Source organism: Pelodiscus sinensis, chromosome 23, assembly GCF_049634645.1.
Source record: "Pelodiscus sinensis isolate JC-2024 chromosome 23, ASM4963464v1, whole genome shotgun sequence".
NCBI lineage: Eukaryota > Metazoa > Chordata > Testudines > Trionychidae > Pelodiscus > Pelodiscus sinensis.
This window is the reverse complement of record NC_134733.1, coordinates 12,946,059-12,968,673: the sequence shown is the minus strand read 5'-3', so window position 1 is coordinate 12,968,673 and position 22,615 is coordinate 12,946,059. Positions and strand designations below refer to the sequence as shown.

The 22,615-nt window shown below is 51.3% G+C and overlaps 1 protein-coding gene across 3 annotated transcripts in view; it reads left to right on the top strand.

Annotated features, from left to right (window-relative positions):
* PIK3CD (phosphatidylinositol-4,5-bisphosphate 3-kinase catalytic subunit delta) overlaps positions 1-22,615 on the top strand; it is a 73,227-nt gene that overhangs the window by 25,860 nt on the left and 24,752 nt on the right. For 2 of the 3 annotated variants that reach the window (XM_075906079.1, XM_075906078.1), the window contains exons 2-8: positions 3,056-3,219; positions 5,152-5,380; positions 5,759-5,988; positions 7,327-7,506; positions 8,344-8,493; positions 15,848-15,937; positions 18,448-18,669. In XM_075906079.1, the coding sequence (XP_075762194.1) occupies positions 3,079-3,219; positions 5,152-5,380; positions 5,759-5,988; positions 7,327-7,506; positions 8,344-8,493; positions 15,848-15,937; positions 18,448-18,669 (1,242 nt within the window). In that variant the 5' untranslated portion in view covers positions 3,056-3,078. Of the gene's footprint in view, positions 1-3,055; positions 3,220-5,151; positions 5,381-5,758; positions 5,989-7,326; positions 7,507-8,343; positions 8,494-15,317; positions 15,572-15,847; positions 15,938-18,447; positions 18,670-22,615 lie in introns of those variants that run through there. The other variant, XM_075906081.1, reaches the window with a different exon arrangement.

Below are 22,615 nucleotides of genomic sequence, written 5' to 3'. Positions count from 1 at the left end.
GTCCAGTCTCCTGCTGGACGCAGAATGTGCGATGGACCCAGAGCCCCACCCTGGAGTGGGGAGAAATGCCAAGCTGGCATGGAGGACACCACACAATGGAGTGGAGCATGACCTAAGGCTGCCAGTCCCAACTCCTGGCTTTTACCAAAATGTCATGGTCGCTGTGTTCAAGGTGCTGGGGGAGTGATATTCAGAACCTGGCCAAATATCATCCAACAATAATAAATGGGCCCCAAAACATTTTAAATAAATACAGGTTCAGGGGGTAGGGGAGAGGGTGGCCACAGAATGGGGAAAAGGCAGAAGTAGAGAGGAAGAATGACCAAGGCAGGGACATTGGTCACTTTTAAAACAGCCCTTGGGGGTGGCCTTTTATGTAAAGGTTTGGGGAAGAGAGAAAGCAGAACTTGAAGAGTGAGTGAACGGTGAACACCACAGCCCAAGTCCAGCTCCCTTCTGGTGGTTCTTTCACCGTAACCACTGCAGTATCTGAGCGCCTTCCAGGAAGCTAATACCTGTCGCTAGTGGCTCTCAAAAGTTTTTCAGGCCTTGAATGCTGGACCCAGCTCAGAGCCCGCCCACTTGCACTACAGGAAGAGCACAAGATGGGCTCTCTAGTGGCAGGCACTGGGTGAGCCACACATGCGCCAGGTAAATGTCTGGAACAGCGCCAGGGCCTGTCAGTGCTTTCAAAGCCAACAGCAGCAGTGTCAATCCTTACCTCCTCCCCTCTAGCCTACTTTATAGGCAGCCTGTGTAGAGTCCTATAACATGGGTAGCCCAAAGGGGTGACCCCAAGTGTTGCTGCTACGCTCTGAGCAACCTGCATATATCAGAGCCGCTCAGTGGAGAGGGAGATGCTGCGGTACTTTGTATCCGCAGGTGAGCGTGTCTCAGGGCAGGGCCCAGCCTCCTATACCAAGGCAGCAGCCAACCTGAGGTTCACCCTTCTGTGGCCTCCCCTGTGGGAGGAAGGGAGTGAGGTAGAAATTCTTTCTCCTAACTCACCATCTCTGGGCGCTCTGGTGGCGAGAACCTCAGGGCCTGGGCCGAGGAACCCCTGCATCGCTCATTGCATGGTCATCAATGTATCTTCCTCCGGAGGACAAAGGATAGAGTTAGCCCTGCTGGGATGTAACCTGTGCTGCTAGGCAGGCTGGGTATAGTATTTCACACCTGTCACCTGGATCACTAATCTGCCCCTCTAGGATGTCAAATTCAACGTCTCTGTCCTCCCCATCCCCCGCTACTCCAGCGTGTACTGGAACAGTATTGGTGCAGTGAGGAAATAGAAGTTGTGGGGGGGAAATTTGCTGGTTTCACTGGTAGCGAGTGGACAGGAGAGCAGGATCCTTTCTCTTGTTGAGCCTGACTTAAACTCATGGACTCCGCTCCTTCCTTCCCTCTCTTGTGGTCTCTGCATTCGGTCCTAGTGTGATACAGCATGCACTTTAAGGAAGCGGAACAGATAAAACATGGCTCGTGTTTCTGGGAATCCTTACCTCACTGCTGATGGGGAAGTGTTGTGCTCCCAGGCCTTTGCTGATAAGATTCTGGGCTTCACTTGTCACGTTTATGCATAAGGCTTTTAAGCCGGCTCCCCCCAGCACTGGTTCCTGCTCCCCCTTCTTGCTGACTCTGATAGCAAGGGGTGGGAGAAGCAACTAGTCAAGTAGTGACTCAACTACCCAATAAGCCTAGGCTTATCACGTAGTCAACTACTCAACTAGTCACATCCCTAATTGCCACCCGAAAGGGAGGGGATTCGGATAGCCCATGGCTTCTGGTTAATGACTAATGTCTTCTGCTGGATGTTTGCCACCTGAAGTTTGAAGGCAGCTGTTTGAGTTTGATGACACACTCTTTCCTGCTGTTTGCATTATGTGGAACAAATTACAGATTCCTGCAAGGCAGTAGGGATAGAATCAGGCTCCCCCTCAAAAAAATTCCTAGCCATTCCACTTTGTGCCATTTATTCTTCCTATTCTTTTTAAGACAAAAATTTTAATATTGAAAATTATATGGGTCAGTGTTCCCGCTGATTTTTGTGACAAATACATTTTGTTACCCGCACCAAGGCATATGGGGATGTGCACCACCAGTAGAAACACATGCTGCCGGCTCTGGGCATTCTGCTAAGCAATTGGACAGCATTTGAATCTCTCCTGGGTAGTTTCCCAAGCACTCAGCTTACAGGGGGGACAGATCTGGACCTAGACCAGCTCTTTGTCTTCCAGGAAATAGGGTGTCAGACTACGAGTAGGCACTTCTGGGGTCTGCTCGCTGTTCTGTCATGGAGTGACTGTGTGGGGAAGCCCCTTCACTTCTCTTCCTCAGTCTCCCCACCTGTAGCATGGGGAAGATAATTCTTTAATCTTCTTTGTGAAGTGGAGGCGTGTAGACGGGAAGCCCAACATAAATGCTAGAGCCGCTCAAATAATTGAGCATGGGAGTGTGTGTTGGGGAGGTCGATTCAGGGCCAAGCCTTTGAAAACAAAAACAAAAAATCCATTTCAGTTCAAAATAAACTTTTTCCCCTCATTGAAACACATGCAAAAATAAAAAAGCTTGAGTCTCACAAAAGAGATTGTCCACTAGCAATGACATTTCTGAAAAAAAAATCCAAGAGATGATGGGTGTTAGTTGTTCTTGTTTTGTATTTATTTTTGTAAATTATTCACATAATTTGATCCTACCTTGCAAACAGTTTGTGTCCAGAAAAATGCATTTTCGCCCAGCTGCAATACTAAGCATTTTGTAAGTAGAAGCTGCTTTGAACGATAAGCATGGTAGTGATTGGGTGGGTCTGAACAAGGATGTCCTTGATTTAAAGCACTGGATTTGGACTCTGGAGATCGGATTGGATTCCCAGTTTCCCCACCCATAAAACGAGAATAATAATTTCTCCATTTTTCCACCCTTCATTAGGTGGGGTTTGCTGGAGGAAGCACTGTGTCCCACTGCGTCTGTGAAGCGCTTAGCCCTGCTCTTGTTGGGGCTTGTAGGAATGACGGCAATGCAAATAATAATTGTCCTTTCTCTCTCTTTGTTGCAGATTGTAGCTAAGAAGTGAGCAGGATGCCCCCGGGCATCTATTGCCCTGTGGAATTCTGGTCCAAGGAAGGAAACCAAAACATCCAGGTGGATTTCCTGCTACCTACAGGCATATACCTGAACCTCTCTGTGTCCTGCCATGCCAGCTTGGGCACCATCAAGCAGGTACCAGCCTTTTCCATAGCAAGCCTCACCCCTGTGGCTGAACAGTCACCTTTGGGATGAATTTTCCAAGCAGGCAGGATGTTTTTCTTAAGTGAGCTCAGTGCTTGGGAAAGACATTGGATTCGCAGCCCCATTTAGCCACACCCCCGCACCCTTTTCCCTTGCTGGGCTAATAGAGTGACATATTGCTGACCTGGAGGGACCATCCTCCGGGCCGCTCTCTTCACAGTCCTTGATAACCCTTAGCATTGCTCTTGAGGCTGCCAACATCCAGAGCAATTACACTGCCAGCTGTGATAGGCATCACTGTGCTGGGAACTTGACTCGTTTCACATCAGCCCTCAGATGGTAAGAGGTTTGTGGGTAACTACAGATGGGCCAGATTTGAATCAGCAGCTGAGGGGTGAGAAATTCTCATATTCTGTTACATCTCGCTCACTCACCAGAGCAGCCACTCCCCATTCAGAGCCTTTCATCTCAGTGGTCTCCTACGGGCCAGGGAGAGAAATCCTCCCCGGGAAGCTGAATACACATTCTGGATTAAATCCCATGTTCTGCAGTTGTTTTTTTGCTGTGAGCGCCCTTTGAGGTTACGTCTACAAAGCAGTAAAAATAATCTCTGGCACCAAGTCTTCAATCCCAGGTCAGTTGACTCGGGGCTCATGGGACTTGGGGTGCAGGGCTAAGAATAGCAACACAGATGTTTGGATTCCGGCCAGAGCCTGGGCTCTGAGGCCCATCCCTCTTGCAGGTTTCCGTGCCAAAGCCCAAATGTCTACACTGCAATTTTTAGCCCTGCGAGTCCAAGTCAGCTGATTCAGCTCCCCTGCAGCCATACCAGGGGTCTTCTATTGCTGTGGGGACGTACCCTTATTATTTTGTACAGCCGAAGCCGTGACCTGGTGGCTGGGAACTTTAGTTAAAAAGAAAAGTTTTCCATGTTTCCTTTGAGGAATAAAATGCTGAACAAAAGTAGAGAAAATGAAATTACCTTTTCAATTCACTGGACGTAACTCAGAGTGGGAAAGATTCTCATTGCAATAGCAGCATGACTCACACAGCACAAGAGACAGACACACGGTGCCAGATCATTAGAAGTTCTCACTATGCTTGCAGTTTTCAGGCCAGAAAATTGTGGGCACAATTGATGTGCTTTAGTTGTTAAGTCACTAGCTATGGGATTACAATTAGGTAATTAGTTAACTGTCTAAATAACATCCACTGGGGTGGAAGGATGGTCTAGCGGGGAGGGCACTGGACTGGAGTACAGGAGTGTTGGCTTCAGTTCCTGGTACTGTCACAGATGTGTGACCTGTATCTCGGCTCCCCATCTGTTTAATGGGGGTAATGCCTCCCTACCGGACAGGGATGTTGCGAGGCTAAAAATCCATGAATAAGTATTGTGAGGAGGTCAGCTACTGTAAGCACTGAGAGAGATTTATTGCAGCTCATTGTGAGCACAAAAAATGAGAAGTCGGGTTAAGGACGGGCTGAAAATTGGGTCCTTGCAGTTAATGCTGTGAGATCACACAGGAAATAATCAGGTCAGTAATGATTGCAGCTACCTGGGCTTGAAAATTTGTGCTGTCTTATGCGTAGAGGTGGCTAGGAAAAGGGTTAGCATGGCTTCCCATTGTTGTATATTGCACCTTTCCCTGGAGGTGCGAGCAGGCGTGGGCAGTTGAGAATTCCCTAGGGATGGTGTTTCTCAGGGTGTTTCACAAATGATTGTTGCTCTTCTCCAGGGACTTTCATTAAGGCCCCGCAAGGTCCCAGTCAGTAGCTGCTGCTGCTGCTGTTTGCCTCATTACTGTGTGTACTGGCCTTGGGGGGTTGTGAGGATGGTGTGGCGGGAAAGTGGGGCAGTAGGGAGGGGAGGAGATGGTTCGGCTGGTACATTGGTGGTTCCATCCTGCTGTTGGCTTGTCCCAGGTGGTCTGGCATCACGCACAGTATGAGCCGTTGTATCACATGCTCAATGACCCCGAAGCCTACGTCTTCACGTGTATCAACCAGACAGCCGAGCAGCAGGAGCTGGAGGATGAGCAGCGGCGCCTCTGTGACATCCAGCCCTTTCTGCCCGTCCTCCGGCTTGTGGCCCGTGAAGGTGACAGAGCCAAGAAGCTGATTAACTCCCAGATCAGTCTGCTCATTGGGAAAGGTGAGTCCCACCTAAGTGCCAGACGGAGCCACTTTAATCAAGGTAGGGCGGGGGCGCTGGCTGCAGGGAGAGCTAAGTACTCTAGGCACAACCTCTCTCTGGGTTGCTGTGTAGGAAATAACATAGATGCACTGAGTTAAGGGAGTTCTCAACTATGCCGGTCCCAACAGGAGTCCCTATGGACTGACTAAGGGCAGGGGGTGATTTCTTCCCTGATCTGGTCCCAGCCTGTCCCAGCAAGAGTCTAACTCCAAAGACTTGGCTTTCCTACCGTACGTTATGTGATGCTGCGATCTCCCCGCCCAGCAGAGGCAGCTGATTATCACAGACCAGTCACCCTACTCCTGCTGCATCATGTGGTTTTAACACCCCTCTCAGGTTTGCATGAGTTTGATTCGATGCGTGACCCGGAGGTGAATGACTTCCGTGCAAAAATGCGCCAGTTCTGCGAGGAGAGAGCGGGGAAGCGGCAGCAGCTGAGCTGGAGGGCCTGGTTGGAATACAGCTTTCCTCTGCAACTGGAGCCCCTGACCAAAAGCCCCAGGACCAGCCCCCTTCACGTCTCCAACAGGAGCTGCTTCATCAACGTCAAGTTTGAGTCTGGTGAGGTAAGATCCCGAGCTGCCTTTGTGTAAACGCTTTGCGCGCTCAGTTCTGCCTCCCGCTGTCGGACAGGGTGCTGTCAGGAAGAGAATATTCCGTGGTTCCCTTTGTTTGGGCATTATCTTGTTGACCTTGAGATGTTTGGAAGGGCTGGATGTAAGTCTCCCACCTCCCCACCAAACAGCTGCTTGATGGAAATGCTCCCCATCTAAATATGTCTCCCCCCCCCCCCCCCCCCCAGTTCTGCACTGCTGAAACAAATCCCCTTTTCTTTTGAAATAAAAAGGTCAGGCGGTCTCATGATCACACCACTCTGTTCCCAGGCATCAGGCTGTGTCTGCCACGGAGTCCGTGATAACTTCTCATCCCTTCCCACGGCCCTCTGAAAACCCCACCCCTGGCACGGTGTGCCCAGGCATTAAACAGTATTTCCAAGGCGGCACCTGCTCGGTCCGAAAGGAGCCACCCATTAACATGCAGTGCTTGCCAGGCAGCCAGCCCTCCCAAGCAGGTATCATCCCTGTTTTGTACAGACAGAGAAAGTGGAGGCAGGAAGCTTTACATGATGTGCTGCAGGCTGCAGAGGGAGTACAAGGCAGAACTTCGAAGAGGATTTGGGAAGTTCCTGGTAGGGATGTGAAGGATTAGTCGACAGGATAGTTGACTAGTCACTTCCCCCATCTTGCTACCTCTATCAGACAAGAGGGTACTTCGAAGCGGCAGCACTGCTTGAAGCCTGGGGCCAGACCTCAGGCTCCAGGTGGCGCTGCTGCTTTGAAAAGCCTCTTGCAGCCCGGGGCAAGCTAGGGTTTCCCCAAGCTGCACGCGGCATCTCCAAGAGACAGTGCCGCATGGAGCCTGGAATCTGCTGGAGACTCCCCAGCTGACCCAGGGCTCCACACGGCGCTGCCACTTTGAAATGCCTCAGGGACCCCGGCATTGGGATGCACGTGGCATTTCAAAGCGGCAGCACCGTGTGGAGCCAGGGATCAGCTGGGGACTCTCCCCCTGACTCCGGGCTCCGTGCAGCACTGCCACTTTGAAATGCTGTAGGGAGCTCGGCGTCAGGCTCCTCACAGCGTTTTAAAGCGGCAGCACCACACGGAGCTTGGGGTCAGCGGGGGAGTCCCCAGCTGACCCCAGGCTCTACGCAGCGCTTTCGCCTTTGAAGTGCAGCAACAGCCTGTCCATTCTGAGCTCTCTGCATCCCTGTTTGTGAATGTGGATAGTCACTCTGCCCCTGGGACCTATTCTCCTTCTGGAGACTCTGCGACTCCGGATGCTGATTTCAGCCCCTTCCCAGCTGGTATTTGACTCTCCGTGCTGTTCTGTTGGGATTGCAGGAGAGCTTCACCTTCCAGATCTCCCCCATGGAATTCCCGATCACATTAATAAGCTATGCCATCAAGAAGCAAGCTACAGTCTTCCGCCACCAGAGACTGGAGAGCTCTGAGGATTATACTCTGCAGGTGAAAGGGAAATGGGAATATATCTACGGGAACTACCCCCTGTACCAGTTCCAGGTGAGTCTCTCCACCTCTGACTGTTGAGCTCTTTCCCCAGGGTGCAGGCACTGTTCTCTCTGGAAGGCGGGTATAGGATGCTCCGTGCTGTTGTCGTCCCTCTACGTCCAGCTAGAAATACACCCTAAAGGGACCCAGTCCATTGTCTGGTTAACAGCAGTGACCTGGTTATCTCAATGGGCGGCCCTCGAGGGCACCACAAAAAAACGAAGCTGCTGGGGAAACGGCCTTGGTCATGGGGAAATGGATGGAGAAACCGTGACTGGGTTGTGGGTCCCTTTGTGGTGGTGTAGGCTGATGAGCCAAACCCATCGCTGGGTGTGAGTTTGTATATGTGTGGGTGGGGGAGGATTGTGATTCTGGGGGAGGTGGGGTGACTCCGTCCATCCCTCAGCCAGGATGTAGCTTCTGAAAGGCAGAGCTGAACTGTGCCCCCTACTGCTGGGGAAGGAACACTGCCCCCCAAATGGCATCCCCCATCTGTGTTGTGGGCAGGGCAGGCTCTGTGCTGTCTGGAGCAATGAATCCTTCCCAGCCTCGTGCCATGAAGCCAGGCAGCCCTGTGCGTGTATTGAGGATGGGTTTGGGCAGCTGGACCTTTAGTCTTCAGAGTTCTTCGTGCCAGGGGTGCCTCCTGGGAAAGATGTAGGCTTACCAAGGCATTGGCAGGAGAACCCGGTTGTGGTGGCTGTTGGAGCCCTTCCACAGGCTGTCCTCCCTCTGCCTGACCCGGCCCGGCTGCACCACCATCGCTGCCCTCTCCAGAGCCTCGTGGCTTCCAGCCTTCCTGTCCTGCCAGGATTAATTCTGTTCTCTCTCTGCCCCTCCACCCACCAGTACATCCACAGCTGCCTGCACCAAGGTATATTGCCCCACCTGACGATGGTGCACTCCTCTTCCATCATTGCCATGCGGGACGAACAGACCAACTGCACCGCCCACACCCCAAAGATGGCTGCCAAGCCTCCCCCGATCCCCAAGAAAAAGGTAACCATGCGAGTGCGCCGGCTGCCCTTCTCTCCCTGCCCCCATCACCTCCTGTCTGCTCCTTCTCTTTTACACAATGCAGTTGGGATGCTAGTGGCACCTAGTGTTTGTGCAGCAGACAGAGGGATACCCTGGCCCCTTAATGCAGGGGTCTTAAGGGTACAGGGGAGTAATTGGGAGTCCCCCTTTCTCTCAGTTACACAGACAATCTCCATCCCTGGAGGTTTTTAAGTCCCGGCTTGACACAGCCCTGGCTGGAATGAGTTAGTTGGGTTTGGTCCTGCTTTGGGCAGGGGGCTGGACTCGATGACTCCTGAGGTCTCTTCCAGCCGTAGGATTCTATGAAAGAACCTGCACAGGTGCCCGCTTCGTTTTCTTAAAGCGATGGTCCCACGTGCCCGAGTCCGAAAGGGTTTCCCGGCAGTATCTCTTGCCCCTCCCGTGCGTCCTGCATCCTCTCCGGCTCGCAGCCAAGGGGACGGTTGGTTGTGTGGGTCGACACCTCTCCAGTTCCCGCTTACTGCTGCCTGGCCTGAGTCAGACTCCCTGCTCCTCCGTACTCGTGACCGTGCCGAGAGGGTGATTTCTTTCCGTCGGTCTGTAGTTGCATATAGTGGTTGTAGAGTTAGCAATAGGCTGGCTAGTGCAGTCACCATGGAAACGCTGGGCAGTGCTGAAGGGCTGGTGGGGGGAGGTGTGGCGCAGTAGCCCTGCCCCTTCTGGAAGCATGGAACCCCCCCTTTGCGTGGGGGGGGGGGGGGGACTGGCAGTTCTCTTGGCAACGAGCACCAGGAGTGTCTTCATTGCCTCAGCAAGGCTCACGTCATGGCTTGTGGCTCCCTCTGCAAATCCTGCCACAGGCCTGGGAGCTCCGGCTCCGTAAATTCCTTGTGAAGGAAGCAATGAGGTCGCTTGCTCAGTGAGATCCAGGGCCATCAGAATCACCGACAGAACGACCTTCCCTGGTGGTGAGCATCCTCCCACTACTTGCCCCCCTCCGGAGCCGATGGTACCAGTGGACGGGCCGACTAATGGGGGGGGGAAACGGGGCAATTGCCCCAGGGCCCAGTGATTCAAAGGCTGTTGCTACTGAGGCAGCAGCCTGAGCCCCTGGCCCTTTAAATTGCCGCTGAAGCACGGTGCTGCGTGCTCTGTGCAGCTCTTAAGGCTGTGGGGCACAGAGGCCTGGTTGCTCCTGGCTCTGCCCCATATGCCTGAGGCCCCGCCCCATCCAGGAGCACAGAGCTATTCCCCTCCCCTGCAAGTTGCCATGGGGCCTGTGGAGCCGGGGGGGACCCCTGCCAGCGGGGTAGGGACAGCCATAAGAGCAAGAAGCACTCTCAGAAGCACAAATGCAGCGTTTCTTCCCTGGGCCAAGCCGGGCTGGAGGAGACGTTACATGTGGAGATGACTGGCTGAAGGGAGAAGCTCTGCGCAAATGGGCTTTGGCAGTAAAGATGGTCACCAGTTCCTGCACCTGAAACCCGTCCTGTTTTCACTGCCGTGACATTGGGGCAAGCTGCAGATTCCACCTGCCCCTCGAGCATTTCCACAGGTACATGCAGGCCTCCCAGCTGCTTGGAGCCTGTCCTCTCTGTCGTGGAATTGGTGCTATCCTACGCGCCCCTTCCGATCCTCTTTGGCCTTCCCTCACCCATGAGGTCCCTGCTCCAGTGGACCAGCAGCTGCTGCTGGAATGATTATCCCCCCACTCTGGTGCATCACTGCGGCCTGCCCATTCCACTGGTTCCCCTGCTGGAGCCATCCTCAGAATCAGAGGAGTTTTTGGAGCCGGAGCCTTCGTTCTCCCCAATGTCATGTCGCAACTTGGATTCACGCCCCCGACCTCCTTATCCGCTGGTGTATGGTTCAGCACTGAGTATCTGGTACTGGCGCTAGATCAGGGGCCAGTATTTGGGACTCTCAGGACCTTTCCCCTTGGCTGCACTGGGATTCCTGAAACACTTAACACCAGCATTACCCACCCTCCCAATAGTTCTACCCCTCCGCCCGGGCTCCTCCACCAGCACTGTTGGACTTGGAGGAAGAGGCAAATATTGAGCTGGTTTTGCTGGCTCCTTTGGTCTCCTTCCTCCTCACTCATTCCATCTTCCCTGTCTCTGCTGTGTGATCACCAGAAGTAGCAGGACCTGCTCTAGTGGCTGACAGAGGATCTAGGAATACAGCTGGAACAGTTTTTTTTTCTCACACAGCACAGTCAGCCTGTGGAACTCCTTGCCAGAGGAGGTTGAGAAGACCAGGATTTTAACAGAGTTCAAGAAAGTACTAGATAAATTCACTGAGGTTAGGTTCATCAATGGCTGTTAGCCAGGATGGGTAGGAATGGTGTCTCCTAGTCTCTGTCAGAGGCTGGGAATGGGTGATGGGAGAGGGATTGCTTGAAGATTCCCAGTTCTGTTTCCCTCCCTCTGGGGCACCTGGCATTGGCCACTGTTGGCAGATAGGATGCTGGGCTAGATGGACCTTTGGTCTGACCCAGTACGGCCGTTCTTATGTTCTTGTATGTACCCCCCACATTATTAATTTATAAGGGGGGGATGCTCAGAGGCTTGCTGAGTCACCAATACAGAAAGGAGTCACCATTACAGAAAGTTTGAAAATCACAGCGCCAGAGCAACAGCAGCAGTTTCAGGCACAGGTGTATGAAGGACACTTGGTCGCCAGTGTGGGCCTCCAGGCAGCTGTTGATTTGGGGGAGGTCCAAAATACAATTGAGGACCTTCCCTGTGAAGAGGACAAACTGTTTTATGCCAAGATGGACTCCAAGGCCATTTTACAATCCCTAGCACTATATATCCCGGCTCCACAATTCAGGCAACAGCAACCATAGTTCCATCCCCACCAACACCGTACCTGGCCTATTACCAGCGACAACAGGAAACCCCTTGCAAGCCACACCACTCTCAGCAACAGCATTTCCTTGACTCCACTATGGCCACCTCCTCAATCCTCTCCCACTACCAAGTCAGTCAAGGCCTGCGAACCTTCCCCGTTGCTACCTGTGGGACCCCATGCCATTTTGGGGGCTGTCCTGTTCTATTTGCTTCAAGTGAGGCACAATCACCATGAACCATGAGGTACTGGAGATCATTCGCCATGGATAGGCCATAGAATTTCTTTTCCTCAGCGTCAGCCCCCTTTCCTCCAGACACCCCTAAGTGAGCTTTCTCATCTATGCTTTTTCCACCAGGAAGTAGACGCTCTTCTCCTGTCCGGAGTCGTAAAGTCAGTCCCACCTCCCTACACAGGATGAAGCTTCTACTCCCCAAGCTTCCTCATCAGAAGAAGGGTGAAGGGCACCTACTGATTCTCAACCTCCAGCTACCGAACCTCTTTTGTCAGAAAACCCAAATTCTGTGTGGTGACGCTGGCATCGATTATCCCATCTCTTCCCGGTCACGGCTCTTGACGTGAAGGATGCCTATTTCACCACTGACATTTGTCCAGCCTGCTGGGAATTTCTCCGTTCATGGAGAGGACACTACCAAGTCTGAGTCCTCCCTTTTGGCATTGCGACGGCCTCCCTAGTCTTGACAAAAGTCTTCACTGCCACAGCAGCTCAATTACGCTGCCTTGGCTACTCGGTGTACCCCTACCTGGATGACTGGCTCCTTGTTGGGTAATTTTGACAAGAACTCGCCTCCACCATCCTCACCCTTTGCACTCACCTGGCATTTCTAGGTATTTGCATCACTGAGGAGAAGTCAGTGTTAGTAACTACACAGATAGTTCCCTTTATTGGGGCATGGCTCCATTGCGGCAGGAACCTTCCTTCAGGAGGACCACTTTGCAAAACTGCTGGCTGTAATTGCAGGGGCAGAGGGCTGGACTCGATGACTCCTGAGGTCTCTTCCAGCTGTAGGATTCTATGAAAGAACCTGCACAGGCGCCCGCTTCGTTTTCTTAAAGCGATGGTCCCATGTGCCCGAGTCCGAAAGGGTTTCCCGGCAGTATCTCTTGCCCCTCCCGTGCGTCCTGCATCCTCTCCGGCTCACAGCCAAGGGGATGGTTGGTTGTGTGGGTCACAGGCCTGTGTACCAGGGTCTGTCGTTGTCTTTCTCTCTCCTTGGACATAGGGCAGCATGCACCTCGATCATGCCGCGTGCACATCTGCACATGTGTTGCCTCTGCCTGGCGTCTCTCCTTCTGCAGACCTAACCAGGACCATTTAGACCCCAGCGCCATTCTTCCCAAGACAATTCTCGCCTCCCTCGCGCGGTGAGCTAACCTCTCCAAGGTCACCATCACATCAGATGTTTCCCTTGCAGGTTGGGGAGGCCTTCTGGTCGATCACACAGCATAGGGGATCTGGGCACCAGGAGAGGCCAGGATTCATATAAATGTGCTGGAATTGAGGGTGGCCCATTTCATATGCTCGACATTTCTTCCCATCATCAAAGCTCTCCGACCAGTCAGCAGGGCTGTGACTGGTCTCCCACCCTGTGCTCTGTGTCCATCCACCTTCAGAACTGGTGCATCAAGCAGTGCGTGATACTCCAAGACACTTACCATCCAGGCACCCAAAATGCCCTCATAGATGTGATCAGCAGGGGTTTCTGCTTCTCTCACGAGTAGGATTTACACAGCATCGCACTCCGACACCTCTTCCACCAATGCGGCACCCCATGGCAGGATCTTTTTGCCATTCGTGAAACCCAAAAGCTTCCCCATTAGTGTTCCATGGGAGCCATAGGGGAGGATTTGCAGGTCAATGCTCTTCTCCTCCCATGGATTGGTGATCTCCGCTACAGCTTTCCCCTCGTTCTCCTCCTCCCACAAGTGTTACACAAGATCCGACGGGCCCAAGCTGCTGTAACACTTGCAGCCCCGTTCTGTCCACACCAGTTCTGATTTACAGACCTTCTCAGACACTGCCTCCAAATGCTCCCAGATCTCCTCCAGCAGGATAGGGGCCAAATCCAAACTCAGGTCCTCTTCACCTCATGGCCTGGTATTAGGATGGGACTTAAGGATAGAAGGACCATGCTCCACCCTGGTGGGACACATTCTCAGCAGAAGCGGGAGAACATCCACCAGGCAAGTGGTAAGGATTCACCTTATGGTCTCACTGCCATCCCTGCCCAGTGAGTGTGGTATCTATATCTATCGCCCTCAGCAACCTTCTTGGGAAAACAGCAGGTCTTTCTCTCAGTTCTATATGAATCCATCTGGCAGTGTTCAGAGCCTTTCTCCCCCATGCCTCCATGTTTATACACCTTACCGCTGTCTGTTTCATGAAGTGTTTACTCATGCCTTCCTGCCAGTACTCAAGATCCCCTTGGGACCTTTATCTTGTTCTCTCCGCCCTCATGAAGCCACCCTTCCAGCTTCTGCCAACATGTTTCCTCGCTCACCTCTCCATGAGGGTGATTTACTTTGTCACCATCCTCTCAGCTAGATGGGTCAGTGAACAGGCAGCGATGATGGCAGACCCTCCCTTACACCATCTCCCGCAAGGAAGAAGTTTCCTTATGGCTCCACCCTCCCACTAGTGTGGGAGTTCCACCGATATCAGCGCATCCACCTGCCTTAATTCTGCCCCAACCCGCACGCTTCCCATGCAGCAGGGCCCTGCACTACCTCAACATCCACCATGGTTCTGCTGCCTGGGACCCATGCTGTTCACGCATCCCTGAAACTGTAGCTATTGCTGACCTATCAAAGGGCCAAGCCCTCTTCTCCCAATGACTCTCCAGAGCGTTCTCTGGGTACATCCGGGAATGCTACATGCTGTCCAATGTATTGCCACCAGATGGCGTCCCAGCGCACTCGGCACAAATGCAAGTGACCCCGTTGGCCTGCTTGGCGACCCCTGCTGGCATGCAGCAACTTGGAACTCCATCCACACATTCACGTCCCGCTACTCCGTGGCCTAAGTGGCAGCTGCAGACACTGATGTAGACCATGTCGCCCAGAGGGCTGCACTTCCTCTCACATCCCATCTCTAGGCTGATCATTGCTTGCCACTCACCTGTGTTTGGAATCCATAGACTTGAAGATGAAGAGGAGGTTGGAGGTTCTTCAAGATGGTGGTCCCTTTTGCTGTTCCAATACCTGCCCTCCATCCTTGCAGCTGCATCCTGGGCTACTCAGTGCTAAGAGAGGAGTATGAGAGAGGTGTTGACCCACACGCCATCATACCTTAATTGTGGGCACGTGCGGGCCAACAGACATTGGTAGAAAAACCTTGTGGACTCAGGTACATGGCACAATTGCACACCCACGTTTGGAGTACAAATAGGGGCACTGCACCCCAAAGAACCTCTAGTTTGCAGGTAGGTAACCTCCTTTTGCTGTCTGAGATCCTTTTTTTCTATACTGAAGTAAAAATGGGAGTAACTACCTATGCCCGCCCCCGGGGCACCTGTCTATTCCTGTTTCTAGGGGCTTGAGCACAGGACAGGGAGCCTGGAACTCTGGTATTCTAATCCCAGCTCTCACCCTGATTGTTGCCTTGGCTTTGGATAAATTGCTTCATTTCTCTAAGCCAAATTCAGCCCTGGAACGAGCAGGAGCAGCATCTCCAGGCTGTTGTGTTGCATGGTAGATAGAGCACCCGGCTGGGGTGCAGGAGATTGGGGTTCTATTCCTGCCTCAGCCTCTAACCAGCCAGGTGACTTTGGGCTAGTCAGTTCATCTCGTGTCCCAGTTCCCAATGGGGAAAAGGATACTGAACATCTTCAGAAAGACCTTTGCTGAAAAGTGCTGTCTAAGTGTGAAGAATAGTGATGAAATGTAGCCGTGTTAGTCTGGTGTAGCTGAAACAAAAAACAGGACTATGTAGCACTTTAAAGACTAACAAGATTAGTCTTTAAAGTGCTACATAGTCCTGTTTTTTGTTTCAGCTACACCAGACTAACACGGCTACATTTCTATCACTACTCTACATGCAAGGCACTACATTTAGCTGTTTGGAATGGAAATCCATCAACCATATGAAAAAACTTGCACAGATACAGACAGACATCATCTTTCTATCCAAGTGCAAGAAGATGGACATTGTACCCAAAGGACTGAAAGTGAACAATCCATTAAGGTCAACATACTATACCATCTGGTTAGTCTTTAAAGTGCTACATAGTCCTGTTTTTTGTCTAAGTGTGAGGCATTAGTGTTACAGTGGGAGATCCACACACTTACTCTGGCTGAATTTGGTCTTGGATCAATTTCCCAATCTCTAAGGTGTGTACAGTACATCCCAGGCAAGTATAGGGATTAGCTAAGTGGTGATGACTAAGAGGCACCAGCTTGTCTCCTGGCCACAGAGAACGTGATTCCGTCTTCATTTTGGTCCATGTGCTGACTTAAGTTCTGTTCTTTCTGCCCTCTCTAGCCAACCCATGCGACCCTCTGGTCCCTTGACCAGCCTTTTTACATTGAACTGGTGCAAGGCAGTAAAGTGAATGCAGATGAGAGAATGAAGGTAGGTGTGGGCTGGGTGTGGGTTGTTTGGTTTTTTTTGCATCTGGTTGCTCACCGCGTGTGTGAAAGAAAGCAGGGATCAAAGGCCTGAGATCACATGGCCCTTTGCTGCATCGCTCTTCATTCAACTTTAGAGCGACCTCTAAAAAGTGTCACAACAGGAAGGAGAAGGGAACCTGCTAGCCCTGAGTGAGCAGCACATTCTTAGAAGTCTCAGCTGCGAGGGTTTCTGAGTACTGAGCCTAGCGACCCGGCTGCGGTGACCTCGCCTCAATAGAGATGCTGAAATGCCAGAGATCAACGAAGGAGGAGGCACTAGGGCTGTGTGAGACGGGGAGGCAGAGAGACAGGGAGTAGCCCCGCATAGGCAAGCGACAGAGAAGAGGGGAATGGAGAGAGAATAGACCCTGGGCAACAGAGAACTTGTAACAGAGTGGGGCAGGCAAACAAATGGAGCATCTGAGACCGCAGAGTTTGGCAAATGAGGATAAAGGAAGCAGAGACTGATGCTTGAATGTGTCCCATACAGATGTTCTGGGCACATAAGGCTCTTGCCTGGCTGAAAGAGGCTTCTCAGTGGGGGGGGATCCCGACTGGAGGTGTTTTCTAGTGCCTGGATGAAAATGCAGCAGGAGGGATGTGACCCAGGCTAGGAAGAGGCCTCTTACCTGGTCTGTGATAGATTCCAAGCAGGAGAGAGGGAAGGGGAGGGCTGATGCATTTAGTAGTATGGAGACCGAGCAAGTGCCAGAAATCTGGTTTCAGTATGGCAGTTCAGGGAGGATACCTACCACTGGTGACATGCTTTGGGCTTGTTCTGTGTGCAGGCCAGTTCTATACATCCTCCCCAGTGCTATTTATTTGCTTCTCCCTTGACATAAGCCCAGATCCATTTCTTCTTGATTGCCTTCCCTGAGGGGCTTGGTCCAGTTTGTTCATCTGGGCTTGTCAGGTATCTCAGCTGTTAAGATTCATTAAATGTTCCCATCGATTTGGTTTTACTGCTGTTGGATTTTAACGTAAAGAGTGAGTGTGTGTGTGTGCGTCTGCGTGTTGTCAAAACAATTCCAGCATCGTACCCGAGGGAAGCTATTTGGGGGCTGATGTGATATGTGACTTGGTCTCAGTCATGTATGCAATGTAGTTGTAGCTGGGTTGGTCCCAGAAGAGCCATGTGTGGCTCGAAAGCGTCTCTCTCTCACCAGTAGAAGTTGGTCCTGTAATGGGAGTGCCTCTCTCTCTTTGCTCTCAGTCTAGGTGGTCACTTTTCATAAAATCCTAAGTCCCGTTTTCAAAAGTAAGCTTTTAAATGTACTTAAAGTTACTTGAAAAGTGGGAATTGTGCTCCCAAGTCATTTGGCCTTTATGAAAACTTTGTCCAGCATGTCCACCCCAGAGGGAAAAAAAACAATAATGGCATTTGGAGCACTTGGCATCTCTGCTGGCAGGCTCACCAGAAAGGCCTGCGACTCGCTGGGCTGGGGAGATTCATGGGAGGCATTGTCAGAAGCATCTACGGGTATGTCTACACTACCACCCTAGTTCGAACTAGGGTGGTTAATGTAGGCAACCGGAGTTGCAAATGAAGCCCGGGATTTGAATTTCCCGGGCTTCATTTGCATATTGCTGGGTGCCGCCATTTTTAAATGTCCGCTAGTTCGGACTCCGTGCCCCGCGGCTACACGCGGCACGAACTAGGTAGTTTGGATTAGGCTTCCTATTCCGAACTACCGTTACTCCTCGTGGAACTAGGGTGGTAGTGTAGACATGCCCTAGGTGATTTAGAAGCACAGGTCTCCATTGATTTACACTGGCCATTGTGCTTATAAATTACCCAAGTGCTTCTGAAAATTCTCGCCTAAGGCAATTAAGTGCCCAACTCTTACTGAATTTCAGTGCTTCGAAGACAATATCAGCCTAAATATTCCTGTGGAGAAGACTGTCTCTCTGGGTCCTAGATAAGGAACACTGACAAAGGATAGCTTGTACCATTGTTGCCCTGTGGTGCCTCTCCGGGGTTGGGGGGGAGGCAGGGTGTAACAGAATGTATTCTCCAGAGCTGCTGATGTGTTGCCTTTACCAACACTTTAACTTGACACCCCAGGGTTCCAAACATCACACACACGTGGGCAGAATGTGCTTCTGGAGCCAGGGGGATGGCAGCCATCTTAGTGTCCACAGCTTGTGCTAAAGGAGATAGCTCTGACTACTGAGCCTGAAAGACTCATCTCCTCTGATTGGGCCCAGCAAAGGACTTGCGGTGGGTTAAATGAGAACTTTGCAACTAATGATTAAATCTCGCCACCCATAAGTGAGATAGGAAGAGAGCATATTAACTGTATAGATCAGTATGTTAACACATAGAGAAGATAAGGGACTTGACCATGGGCTCCCAGTGAGACAGTGGCAAAAGATGGGACTAGCACCCAGAAGTCCTGGGTCTCAACCCTGGCCCTGTTCTAATCACACTCCCTACGCAAAGAGTTCAGGACGTGCTCTTTTCTCTCTCAGTTGGTGGTGCAGGCAGGTCTTTTCCATGGCAACGAGATGCTCTGCAAGATGGTGTCGAGCTCCGAAGTGAATGTGTGTTCAGAGCCGGTGTGGAAACAGAAGCTGGATTTTGACATTAACATCTGTGACCTGCCCCGCATGGCGCGGCTCTGTTTTGCCCTCTACGCTGTCATCGAAAAGGCCAAGAAGGCGCGATCCACCAAGAAGAAATCCAAGAAAGCTGTAAGTGAGACCTGGTGGGTGTGGGGCCTGTCTTGCCAGCTCTGTGTGGCAGCAGAAACAGCACTGAGCTAAATGCTTAGGACTCTTGCTTTTCAAAGAGGGAGCTTCAGCCAATAGCAAAGCTTCTGCCAAGATAGGCTGTCCCATTGTAACTGCTTCAGGGGGTTAGGGAATTGAGGAATGGCTATTGATACAATGGGCTGTTCCGTTGTAACTGCTCCAGGGGATTTGGGAATTCAGGAACAGCGACTGATACGATGGATTGTCCCATTGTAACTGGGGGAATTTGGGGAATTCAGGAACGGCTACCAGTACGATGGACTGTCTTATTGTAACTGCTCCAAGGGGGCTAGTGAATTCAGGAGTCACTACCACTATCATTGTAACTTCTCCAAGGAAGTTGGGGAATTCAGGAACAACTACGGCCACGATGGACTGTCCCATTGTAACTGCTCTAAGGGGAGTAGGAAATTGGGGAATGGCTGCCATTGTGGCTTGTGTGCTGTTCCATTGTAACTGCTCTGGGGAGGGAGGAGAGAGGAAATTCAGTAATTTACTCCATATTTAGCTGCCAAGAAAGGGGAATTATTTGTGTTCATTTCCTCTCTGCATTCCAGGGCTTCCTCATTTGTAGTTGAGGTTAAAACTTCATTATATGCTGGCTTTTCTCTTTCATGCAAAGCCTGTGCACCGCTAGTTTACCACCAAGGGAGTGGGAGAAGAGAACAAACTCTGAAAGGAACTAGGGTCCTGCCCTGGGGGAGTGAGAGCCACTTTACAGCCATGTGTTGGAGGGAACCAAATGCTTAAGCAGGGTGTTTCTAGCTCACATTTGAAATGGGCTGGACACACAAGGAAGCAGGGGCAACTGTGAAGAGAGACATGGGGGGGCCACCAGCCACGTGACACCCCCAGGCCAGAGAAGGGCTGGGACAACCCCTGTGGGCCCTGTTTGTCCTTGCCACTGCTTCACCTCCTCTTCTCCACCCGCTTCTTCCCCTCCCCTAAACAATGTGGCCTGGGGGACTAGCAGGGCCTAGGGGTCTAGTGCCAGCTGGGGAGGTCTGGCCCTCCTTCACTCATGGGCAGTAGCAAGGGGAAGCAGAACCATGTAGCCCCAGCTCATTTTACTCCCCCAGTTGTATCGCTCTGCTTTCTCCCCTGAGTGATGTGTCGGGAGAGCAGAGAGAGCTGAGCCCATATTGCTTCACTTCCCTCGCAGCTGCTGGTGAATGCAGGGGTTGCCGACCCCTGCTGTGGGTACCAGCCTTCTCCCCCACACACACACTAGTCCCTGCCAGCCTCTTGCCCCTCCTGCCTATGCCATTTGGGGTGCACATGCCCTGTCATGTCCCCCATGTGTCACCCTGGCAGAGAAGCACAAACACATTCAGGGAGGCTGTTTGGTGCAAGCTACAGAAGAGAAGGCCCTTGGTGCTCAAATTCACTTTGTGATCTTCTTTTTGTTCTCACACCTTCGTCACCTGCATGCCAAAACAATCATCCTATGATCCCTTTGCTCAGAATCCTCTGTCTCCTGTATTCATTATGCTACTTCAGTCAAAAATGACCCCAGTAGGCCTTGTCTACACTGGCATCCTTTGGTGCCAAAACTGCCTTTTGTTGACAAAACAGTGAGAGCGTTCACACTGCAATGCAACTTTTGTTGGGGAAAAACACCCAGTTTTGGTGACACAAAACTTCCAGCCCTGCGAGAGATTTTTGGTTTTTTCCCCTCCCTTTATTGTTAACGAAGAGTCAGTGTGGACTCTGCTGTTTGTTTTGTCAACAGAACTATCTTTTGCCAGTATCCCACAATGCGTACCCTGATGGCCGTGCTCAGTGTTTTGTGATCTCTGCTGCCCTGCAGGCCTGCACCCCTGCCCTTTCAAAGCTCTGGGAAGTAACTGACAGCTGAGTGTGCTGCTCCATTTGTGGAACAAACAGAAAGAGCAAATCATTGGAACGCTCCCATTCTGCCCCGCTAGAAACACAGCAGCAGGCAGACTGCTGCTGCAGGGGAGAGGCTGGAGAGATTGGTGTACTGCTCTGACCTTCCTTAGCACGGAGAGCTCACAGAGCTACTCATGCTGCTGTTCCCAGCAGCTGAAAATGCTGTGGGAGAACTCGGAGAGAATCCCAAAAAACGCAGGGATCAGCTCTGCCTTCCCACAATACTGCACTAACGGATGCTGACCCATATTGCTTTGCTCTGTCTGTCGACAAGGGAGCTAGCAATGGGGCCATGAGATGTCAACAATGGGAGGTACAAATAATATCTGTGGGTTCCCAAATGCTGCAGTTTTGTGCATGTTGGGGGAGGGAGGGAGGGAGGGATATTCATCTTCAAGGCCATTGTGGGGAAATCTGGGCAGTTGAGTTAACAAACCAATCGGGAATTATGTAAATTAAGTACCAGTGTTGACAGAAGTACCAATGGCTATAAACTGGCCATCAGCAAGTTGAGACTTGAAATTAGGCAAAGGTTTCTAACTATCAGAGGAGTGATGTTCTGGAGCAGCCTTCCCAGGAGAGCAGTAGGAGAAAAACCCTAACTGGCTTCAAGACTGAGTCTGATAAGCGTGTGGAGGGGAGGAGATGAAGAGATCCGCGACTGCTAGCAGCCAATGTTTCCAAGGACTGGTCATGGAATGGTAGATGCAGGGGAAGGGGCTCTGAGATACTACAGAGAATTCTTTTCCAGGTGTCTGGTGGTGGGGATGGGGGTGTCTTCCTGACATGCTCAGGGTCTTACTGATCACTCTATTTGGGATCATGACGGAATTTCCCCATGGGTCAGATTGGCAGAGGTCCTGTTTTTTTAGGGTACTTTTTTCCTTCTTCTGCAGCATGGGGCACTGGTTAGTTGTAGGTTTTTACTAGTGTAAATGGTGATGGATTCTCTGTAACTCAAAGTCTTAAACCATAAGGTGAGGACTACAGAAACTCAGCCAGAGGCGAAGGGTCTTTTTCAGCAGTAGGGGATGTGAGATTCTGTGGCCTATGATGTGCAGGAGGGTGGACTAGATGATCATGATGGTTCCTTGTGACCTTAGTCTCTGAGCTGAGTTGGTAGAGGCTCTTTCTCATGTACTTGTCCCTGTGATAGAGGGGAACTGAATTTTAGTGAGTGACTGCTGGTATTGGGTAGGATGAGGTTTTGCATCACTAGATTTGTCTGTGCCTTTAGGCTGAACTTTTCAAACAAACCCATTGGGGCCCAAACTTAGTCGAATCATAGATCTGGAAGGGACCTCAAGAGGCCATGTAGTCCAGTCCCCTGCAGTAATGGCAGGCCTGGACCATCATTGAAATTCAGTGGGAATTGTATGCCCAGTTTCTTTAAATTCTTTTGAAACTCCCAGCCTTGTACTGCAACCTTACCCAATGGCATGGTCCCTGCTCAGCCTCTTGCTAATAGCATTGGAACTGTTCTGAGCAATGTTCCCTCTAATCTTTTCCATCCACAGTTTTTTTCATCCATGGGCAGAATAAATTGTATGTGCACCAAGGCGTGTGTAAATGTGCACCAGCAGTAGAAACAGAGAACCTAGCTGTGGGCACTCGGCTAATCAGGTGGGCAGCATCTGAATCTCTCCTAAGTAGCTGCGTAAGTGCAGTGTACAGGGAACACTGGTTCTGAGATGCAGTGCGTGAACTAGCTGAAGAGCACCACAGGCCTTTCTGGACTGTCCAAAAGCAGGAAGGTGAATTGAATCGCTACCAAGAAAAGAGGCGAGCCTGCGCACTTACAGGAATGAGTCAGATGGCTAGTTGTTTTTCTGGTTTGCTCTTTCCTCTTTGAGTCATGCCAAAGCTATTTCTGCCCTTACACAGAAGATGTTGAGTCATCGCTTTCTGGACCTTATCCACTAAGTATCTCACTTAGCGCTTTGGCAGCCTCCACCATGTGTTTTGATAGGGACTTTTGTGGTTGTTTGGCTTT